Source organism: Rhinopithecus bieti, unplaced genomic scaffold (assembly GCF_001698545.2).
Source record: "Rhinopithecus bieti isolate Rb0 unplaced genomic scaffold, ASM169854v2 scaffold_5948, whole genome shotgun sequence".
NCBI classification, from domain to species: Eukaryota; Metazoa; Chordata; class Mammalia; order Primates; family Cercopithecidae; genus Rhinopithecus; species Rhinopithecus bieti.
The window spans coordinates 3,092,841-3,102,827 of NW_016805422.1; the positions used below are offsets into that span (position 1 = coordinate 3,092,841).

The 9,987-nt window shown below is 42.7% G+C and overlaps 1 protein-coding gene across 1 annotated transcript in view; it reads right to left on the reverse strand.

The window, feature by feature from the left end:
* QNG1 (Q-nucleotide N-glycosylase 1) overlaps nucleotides 1–9,987 on the reverse strand; it is a 28,750-nt gene that overhangs the window by 12,993 nt on the left and 5,770 nt on the right. The window contains exon 3 of the mRNA XM_017872378.1: nucleotides 4,728–4,923. Within this exon, the coding sequence (XP_017727867.1) occupies nucleotides 4,728–4,923 (196 nt within the window). The remainder of the gene's footprint in view (nucleotides 1–4,727; nucleotides 4,924–9,987) is intronic.

Sequence of the window (9,987 nt, forward strand, 5' to 3'; positions counted from 1 at the left end):
ATTCTCCTGCCTCAGCCTCCCGAGTAGTTGGGACTACAGGCGCCCGCCACCTCTCCCGGCTAGTTTTTTTGTATTTTTTTAGTAGAGACGGGGTTTCACCGTGTTAGCCAGGATGGTCTCGATCTCCTGACCTCGTGATCCGCCCGTCTCGGCCTCCCAAAATGCTGGGATTACAGGCTTGAGCCACCGCGCCCGGCCCATTTCCTTACTTTGAACCAGGTGCTAGTATAGAAGCCCATACCTTCCCTCTTCAGTTTTCCTGTTAATCAGTTTCCTCCAAATTTGACTATCAACTTGCTAAAACTGCCAAATCAACCAATAGAGTGGTCAAGGAGGCAGATGCTCCCACCCAAGTAGAGCTATTAGATAAGACCACTGCTCCACTTGGCGGCTGGAGTGTAACTTTGAGGCAGAGGTACTCAGTTAAGCAGTACTCAGGTTCCTGACCCAGGGTCATAAATGTCTGTTGTTTTAACCACTAAATTTTAGCGTAATTTGTTACACAGCAATAGATAATAGTGGTGGGTTGAACTGTGGCTCACAAAAAGATACATTCAAGTCATAACTCCTGGTACCTGTGAATTTGACTTTGTTTGGAAATAGGGACTTTGCAGATGTAATCAGGTGAAGATGAGGTCATACTGGATTAGGATCAACCTTAAATCCAATGAAGGAAAGGTGAGATCCTGTCTCTACAAAAAATGGAAAAAGTAGACAGGCATGGTGGTATGCACCTCTAGTAGCCCCAGCTAATCAGGAGGCTGAGGCTGAGAAGGGAAGATCGCTTGAGCCCAGGAGTTCGAAGCCACAGTGAGTTATGATCATGCCACTGCACTCCAACCTTGGTGACAGAGTAAGACCCTGTTTCTAAACAAAAAAGTAAGCAAGGAAGAAAAGAAGAGGATACAGGTGGGCGCAGTGGCTCATGTCTGTAATCAAAGCATTTTGGGAGGCTGAGGCGGGTGGATCACCTGAGGTCAGGAATTCGAGAGCAGCCTGACCAACATGGTGAAACCCTGTCTCTACTAAAAACACAAAAATTAGCCAGGCGTGGTGGTGGGCATCTGTAATCCCAGCTACTCAGGAGGCTGAGGTAGGAGAATCACTTGAACTTGGGAGAAGGAGGTTGCAGTGAGCCGAGATGGCACCATTGCACTGGGCGACAAGAGCAAAACTCCGTCTCAAAAAAAGAAAAAAAAAAAAAAAGAGGATAAGAAGAGACAGGAGAACAAGGATAAGGCCGTGATTGGTGTGATGCAGCTACAGACCAACGAATGTCAAGGACTGCTGGAGCCACAAAGTGCTGGGAAGAGGCAAGGAAGAATTATTCCCAAGAGCCTTTAGAGGAAGGACGGTCCTGCCGACATCTTGATTTCAGACTTCCATCCTCCAGAACTGTGACACAATACATTTCTGTTGCTTGAAGCCATCTAGTTTGTGGTAATTTGTTATGTCAGCCCTAGGAAACTAATGTAATAACTAATACAGCAACTTACAGTAAGGGGTAGAACATGGACTTCAGACAGAAAAAGACATTTGAGTGGACTGACAGAGATTAGAGTCAGGGAAGGTAATATGACCCAGGTATTTGGTCTAAAAGCTGGCCCTGGAGTCACAGTGAAAAGCTAAATTTAGTCAAATTGCATTGTTAGTTTTTTATAATTGGCCAAGTACTATGTCTTCGGTGAAGAGATGTGTTAAAGACAGTGGACAGAAATCTAGGTGGCACTTCCAAGGGATGTCCCTGAGATACCCAGATGAGGGGAGAAGGGAAGGAATACCAGTGTAGCAAATCCTCAAGTTTGGAAGTACCATTGGAAGCCAGTTAAGGAAGGTCCTACCTCACCTGGTCAAACTAAGCTGGTCCCAGATTCCACTTAAGGTAGTTTTTAAAAATGAGTACACTATACTTATGTCTGTTACATTACATTTACAGTTTGTTTATTTTTGGTCTAGTTTTGCATTAAAATACTTTTTGGAAAACAAAATCCAAATTTTACTTAAATGCACTAAGTGGCAAAAGAATTTGTCCACCCTATATCAAACTGGCTAAGGATAGGAGAGTACCCTTCTAGAAGCAAGGCATAAATGGAGGCAGTAATGACTGCCAATAGATACTGGAAAAGAGCCTCTGGAGTTGAAATGGATGGGAGAAGAAAATTCTGACATCTCTATACAACTATGCTGGATGATCCCTTCTCACTACGGTTTTTCTCATAGTAGCAGAGACAATTAAGTGCTATAAAAACTGAGAAGGAGATGGACAAATCACTATGAGCAAGGACAGCATTTGAGTGAAGCCTCTGTATAGGATTTGAATTGAAAAAAAGCTGGGCGCGGCGGCTCACACCTGCAATCCTAGCACTTTGGGAGGCTGAGGTCAGGAGTTCAAGACCAGCATGAACAACATGGAAAAATACAACCCCATCTCTACTCAAAATACAAAAATTAGCCAGGCATGGTGGCACGCACCTGTAATCCCAGCTACTTAGGAGGCTGAGGCAGGAGAATGGCTTGAACCCGAGAGGCAGAGGTTCTGGTGAGTCAAGATCATGCCACTGCACTCCAGCCTAGGCAACAGAGCATCTCAAAAAAAAGAAAAAAAAAAAGAAAATGTGGATGACAGAAACCAAGTAAGACAATGCTTAGAGATAGGAATGAACAGTGTGTACAAAAGAAAAAAAAAAGCAGCTTAATACTAGACTTATGAAAGATAAGCCCTGATTGCTAAACGTTGTCCCTTTTAAAGGTATCCAACAGGCCGGGCGCGGTGGCTCAAGCCTGTAATCTCAGCACTTTGGGAGGCCGAGATGGGCGGATCACGAGGTCAGGAGATCGAGACTATCCTGGCTAAGACAGTGAAACCCCGTCTCTACTAAAAAATACAAAAAACTAGCCGGGCGAGGTGACAGGCACCTGTAGTCCCAGCTACTCGGGAGGTTGAGGCAGGAGAATGGCGTGAACCCGGGAGGCGGAGCTTGCAGTGAGCTGAGATCCGGTCACTGCACTCCAGCCTGGGCGACAGAGTGAGACTCCGTCTCAAAAAAATAAAAATAAAAATAAAGGTATCCAACAATTAGTGACCCTTGACATGAGCACTATAACAAAAAATAGCATATTCTTTTTCAAACGAGGAAATAGAAGACAAATAGATTGCCCATGGCAGCCTAAAAACCCAGTAGAGCCAACCATGGGAATAATGATACCTTTATATTCTGTGTTAATCTGATCTGGGGGATTCAAATGTATTTCACAAGAGGAAGTTATTCAATCATAGAATCTACTTCTTTTAAAAAACACATAAGGCCGGGGCGGTGGCTCACACTTGTAATTCCAGCACTTTGGGAGGCCGAGGCAGGTGGGTCACAAGGTCAGGAGATTGAGACCATCCTGGCTAACACAGTGAAACCCCATTTCTACTAAAAATACAAAAAACTAGCTGGGCAAGGTGGCAGGTGCCTGTAGTCCCAGCTACTCGGGAGGCTGAGGCAGGAGAATGGCGTGAACCCGGGAGGCGGAGCTTGCAGTAAGCTGAGATCCGGCCACTGCACTCCAGCCAGGGCAACAGAGCAAGACTCTGTCTTAAAAAAAAAAAGAAAAAATACATAAAGAGGTCAGGTGCAGTGGCTCATGCCTGTAATCCCAGCACATTGGAAGGCTGAAGTGAGAAGATTGCTTAAGCCCAGGAATTTGAGACCAGCCTGGGCACATATTTTTAAAATAAAATAAAATAAAATAAAGTGGCAGAAAAATTTGAACCTAAAAGAGAAATTAACATGAAAATCATATAATTATTTTCCTCATACAAGGAAATGTTATAAGCTAATTTTCACACAAATTCTTACCAACTTTGTTGGTAAGAATTTTCAACCCAATTTACCTATACTTATTTATCATAAGGCTCCTAGTCTTGATATCAATAATCATATCCAATAATGGTGAATAAGCCAAGAGAAGCAAGTGACTTGTGCAAGATATCCCAGTGCAGACCTTGGAGTCTCTTCACTCAAAAGTCAATTCATATTACCTATCTTTCAGCCTACCCTTCATATCACCATGTAGTGTGCTCTTCAGCTTAATTAACACTTTTCAAATACTATACCTGATGAACTGTCAGTGTTACATACTCTCATGTAACATAAATTTAGGTGTCATTAGGCTATGAAATTATAATGTTCAAATAGCACAATTTTCTACAATATCCACATTTCACAGTGCAAACAAAAAGAAAAATCATTTTGTCTACATTTTACCTTTGCATTTTCCTTTACATATACTATGAACAATAAATAGTATTCTTTTTTTTTTTAAAGCAAAGGAGACCTTTTGCAAAAAAAACTAAACCGCCGGGCGTGGTGGCTCATGCCTATAATCCCAGCACTTTGGGAGGCCGAGGCGGACAGATCACGAGGTCAGGAGATCGAGACCATCCTGGCTAACACAGTGAAACCCCGTCTCTAGCAAAAATACAAAAAAATTAGCTGGGTGTGGTGGCGGGTGCCTGTAGTCCCAGCTACTCGGGAGGCTGAGGCAGGAGAATGGCTGAACCCAGGAGGCGGAGCTTGCAGTGAGCCGAGATTGCGCCACTACACTCCAGCCTGGGCGATGGAGCAAGACTCCGTCTCAAAAAAACAAAACAAAACAAAACAAAACAAAACAAAACAAAAAAAACTAAACCAAGATCCAACAATTCATAGTATAACAAAGAATGACTTAAAGTTGCAAACCTTTGAGAAGCTTCTTCAGTAGTTCATCAGAGTATTTCAGGGCTCCAAGATGAGCAAGAACCTGAGGTAATCTATAATCAGCAAACATGGTGATACTGGAGATGTCCTTAAAGCAGCCATCTCCTTTTCCTTCCAATACACTCCACGTATCTGCTACAAGGATTTGGGCTCGTTTGTAAAAAGAAACTCTTTTCCCCTGATGAATGAAGAGAATATGAATGTTATCTGGGTATCTGAAAGCTTTATATATGCTATTTTTTAAAGGTGAAGGTTGAAACATTTTTTTTAAAAGGCAGAATAATCTTACTTTGTTAGTAAGAATTTATAGATTGGCTGGGCACATGGCTCCCGCCTGTAATCCCAGCACTTTGGGAGGCTGAAGTGGGCAGATTGCTTGAGCCCAGGAGTTCAACCAGTCTGTGAAACATGGCATAATTCCATCTCTACAAAAAACAAAAAATTAGCTGAGCTGGGCGTGGTGGCACACATCTATGGTCCCAGATACTCAGGAGGTAAGGTGGGAGAATCGCCTGAGCCTGGGAGGTCAAGGCTGCAGTGAACCGTGATCACACCACTGCAATCCAGTCTGGGTGACACAGGCAGACCCAGTCTCAAAAAAAACAAGAATTCATAGATCTTTTACAGGAAACAAAAGGATTTAATAAACATTAAATTTTCTATCATTCCAAACTCACTTCCCATTTTTAAAGGCACATAAAATACAATTTATGTAATCTTGATACTACTAAGTATTATCTTTCAATGGCAATACTGCATATACACATTCCTGCAATATAATCCAAGGGCTTATTATTTTAAATGTGTAGATAGCATTCCTTTTGAAAGTTTCTTAAATTAAAACACGTCTGTTTTTCTGATTGCAATATAATTGACATTAATTGTATAATATACAGCAAAGTATAGGCCAGGAGTGGTGGCTCATGCCTGTAATCCCAGCACTTTGGGAGGAGACGCGGGAGGATCACGAGGTCAGGAGTTTGAGACCAGCCTGGCCAACATGGTAAAACTCCATCTCTACTAAAAATACAGAAATTAGCTGGGTGTGGTGGCGAGCACCTGTAGTCCCAGACTCAGGGGGCTGAGGCAGAAGAATTGCTTGAACTCGGGTGGCGAAGGGTGCAGTGAGTCGAGATCATACCACTGTACTCCAGCCTGGGCGATAGAGCAAGGCTCTGTCTCAAAACAAAAGCAACATATAAAGAATCATCATCCATAAGCTCAGGTCTGAAGAGAACTACAACATTCATTTTTAACTGTTTCCTTTCAGATAATATGATTAACTTATTTTATAAAGACATTAATTGATCAACAGCTAAGCTAGAAAATGATAATATTTACCAACTTTGGAAATGGTCAAAGTTGATATGTAAGTCCAAATATGAAAATAAAATAGCCAATTATATTTATATATAGAAAAGACAAATTTAACCAAGCATTAGTGGGTTATAATTTAACTCAAAAATTCTAGTTAAGTGTGGTGGCTTACACTTGTAATCCCATCAACTTGGGAGGCCGAAGCAGGAGGATTGTTTGAAGCCAGAAGTTCAAGACCAGCCTGGGCAACGATGAAACTCCATCTCTACAAAACATGGCGAAATCCTGTCTCTACAACCACCACACCTGGCTAATTTTCGTATTTTAGTAGAGATGGGCTTTCACCATGTTGGCCAGGCTGGTCTCAAACTCCTGACCTCAGGCAATCTGCCTGCCTTGGCCTCCCAAAGTGCTGGGATTACAGGTGTGAGCCACTATGCCCAGCCTACAAAAAAAATATATATTTTTAATTAGCCAGGTGTGGTGGCACGTGCCTGTAGTCTCAGCTACTCACCAGGCTGAGGCAGGGGGATTGCTTGAGACTGGGAGGTAGAGGCTGCAGTGAGCTATGATCACATCACTGAACTCCAGCCTGGGCAACTGACTGAGGCACTATCTCAAAAAAAAAAAAAAAAAAAAACTCAAAAAAACTCTGTAAATCTACAAATGCAAATCAGCCTAAACTATGGAAAAACATAGATAATTACAATCGACTACTAGTCCTAATACCAATAGTAATAATCTTAAATCATGTTTTATAAATGTTATGTTTATCAATATTACTAGCTCCCAAAATATATCTTGACCACCTTGGAGGAGAATATTTTAACTTGTAAATGACATAAACAAATAAATACGAGACTAAAAGTTTAAGGAAAGGCTCTATACAAAAATTCCTTAAGATGATACTACAGATTCTTTTATTTACTAACAAAACGCAATGATATGCTATCATAACAAGAAATAACCTAATATTGCTTAACCTTAAGATATGCCTATTGTAACATATCCAGACCTATTTTTTTTTTTTTTTTTGAGACGGAGTCTCGCTCTGTCGCCCAGGCTGGAGTGCAGTGGCCAGATCTCAGCTCACTGCAAGCTCCGCCTCCCGGGTTTACGCCATTCTCCTGCCTCAGCCTCGTGAGTAGCTGGGACTACAGGCGCCCGCCACCACGCCCGGCTAGTTTTTTTGTATTTTTTAGTAGAGACGGGGTTTCACCATGTTAGCCAGGATGGTCTCGATCTCCTGACCTTGTGATCCGCCCGTCTCGGCCTCCCAAAGTGCTGGGATTACAGGCTTGAGCCACTGTGCCCAGCCCAGACCTATTTTTATTATACTAAATAAATTAAAACTTCTAAAGCTACATTTAACAAAGTCAGAATTCGTTTTCCAGAGCAAATACACATGTTCATTTTCTGACATGGCGTAATGTCTCTAAATTAAATTGAGGGGCTGAAGGAACAAATCACAATTTAAAACATTCCTACATTACGCTATCACCCTATATTCCTAAACCTATCTAAATATGACAACTTGGCAATTGTTCCTCTATATAAACTAGATTCATATATGGCAACCAGGTTTCTAGTTCAAGTCTAGTTTATAAAACAGCACAAGACATGGCTAGGCACAGTGGCTCATGCCTGTAATCCCAGCACTTTGGGAGGCCAAGACGGGAGGATCACCTGAGGTTGAGAGTACGAGACCAGCTGACCAACATGGAGAAACCCTGTCCCTACTTAAAAAAAAAATACAAAATTAGCCAGGCATGATGGCACATGCCTGTAATCCCAGTCACTCGGGAGGCTGAGGCAGGAGAATCACTTGAATCTGGGAGGCGGAGGCTGTGGTGAGCCGAGATCACGCCATTGCATTCCAGCCTGGGCAACAAGAGTGAAATTCCGTCTTGAGGAAGAAAAAACATAAAAAACAGCAAGACTTAAGACTTAATTTATAAAAATGTCTATCAAACACAATTACTACACTATAAAGTTTATTATAATAGAAGCCATTATCTGCTATTTTTAACAAGATTCATAGAGCAAAATGGAAAAAACTAGCAATCAAACTTACGTAACAACCCACAGGGAAAAAAACAAAAAATAAAAATAACAAAATCAGTGCTAGCATCTAAGAAAACATATAAATGATCACATCACTGCTGTTTCCATGGTAGCAGACAGTATATGTAAAGAATAGATTATAATAGATATAATAATATATTAAGATAAAAAAGGACAAAAAGATTTAAAGGAGGAATCAAAAATAAATTCAAGTCATCTGTAAAACATTTTCCTTTTCTTTTTTTTTGGAGACGATGTCTTGCTCTGTTGCCCAGGCTGGAGTGCAATGGTGCGATCTCGGCTCACTGCAACCTCCACCTCCCGGGTTCAAGCCGTTCTCCTGCCTTAGCCCTCCTAAGTAGCTGAGATTACAGGCATGAGCCACCACACCTGGCTAATTTTTGTATTTTTAGTAGAGATGGGGTTTCACCATGTGTGCCAGGCTGGTCTCGAACTCCTGACCTTGTGATTCACCCGCCTCGGTCTCCCAAAGTGCAGGGATTACAGGCATGAGCCACCGCGCCCGGCCATCTACAAAACATTTTCTTGGTAAGTTCATTATGGTTTTGGAAATCAAATGATTTTGTAATCAAATTCTGGATCTCTAAAATATTAACTGGTATCACTAAAAATACTAGTAAATCTCCAAATAACAATTGCTTACATGTTTCATGATATTGTTTTGTGATTTAAATATTTTTTAAATAGTACCTTTATAAAATAATTGTCAATAAAAAGCTCTATGACCATGAGTTAATTTTTTTCTTTTCTTTTTTTTTTTTTGAGACGGAGTCTCGCTCTGTCGCCCAGGCTGGAGTGGAGTGGCCGGATGTCAGCTCACTGCAAGCTCCGTCTCCCGGGTTTACGCCACTCTCCTGCCTCAGCCTCCCGAGTAGCTGGGACTACAGGTGCCTGCCACCTCGCCCGGCTAGTTTTTTGTATTTTTTAGTAGAGACGGGGTTTCACGGTGTTAGCCTGGATGGTCTCGATCTCCTGACCTCGTGATCCGCCCGTCTCGGCCTCCCAAAGTGCTGGGATTATAGGCTTGAGCCACCGCGCCTGGCAATTTTTTTTTCTTTTTTTTTTTTGAGACAGGGCCTCACTGCCGCCCAGGTTGTGGATCGATTACGGCTCACTCCAGCCTTGACCTCCCCAGGCTCAAGCAATCCTCCCATCTCAGCCTCCTGAAGAGCTGGCACTATAGGTGTTCACCACCAAGGCCAGTTACTTTTTTTGTTATTTTGCAGAGATGAGGTTTCCCCATGTTGCCCAGGCTGGTCTTGAATTCCTGGGCTCAAGTGATCTACCCGCCTTGGCCTCCCAAGGTTCTAGGATTACAGGCAAGAGCCATCACACTGGGACATTTAAGTTTCTTGAAAAAATTCTTCCATAATTTTATCATGAATAAATAGAAAGTTCAAGGATTACCAATACTTAAGAACAACATAGGCCAAGTGCGGTGGCTCACGCCTGTAATCCCAGCACTTTGGGAGGCTGAGGTGGGCAGATCACCTGAGGTCAGGAGTTCAAGACCAGCCTGGCCAACATGGTGAAACCCTGCCTCTACAAAAATATAAAAATTGTGGCCGGGCACGGTGGCTCAAGCCTGTAATCCCAGCACTTTGGGAGGCCGAGACGGGTGGATCGCGAGGTCAGGAGATCGAGACCAACCTAGCTAACACGGCGAAACCCCGTCTCTACTAAAAAAATACAAAAAACTAGCCGGGCGAGTTGGCGGGCGCCTGTAGTCCCAGCTACTTGGGAGGCTGAGGCAGGAGAATGGCGTAAACCCGGGAGGCGGAGCTTGCAGTGAGCTGAGATCCGGCCACTGCACTCCAGCCTGGGCAACAGAGCGAGACTC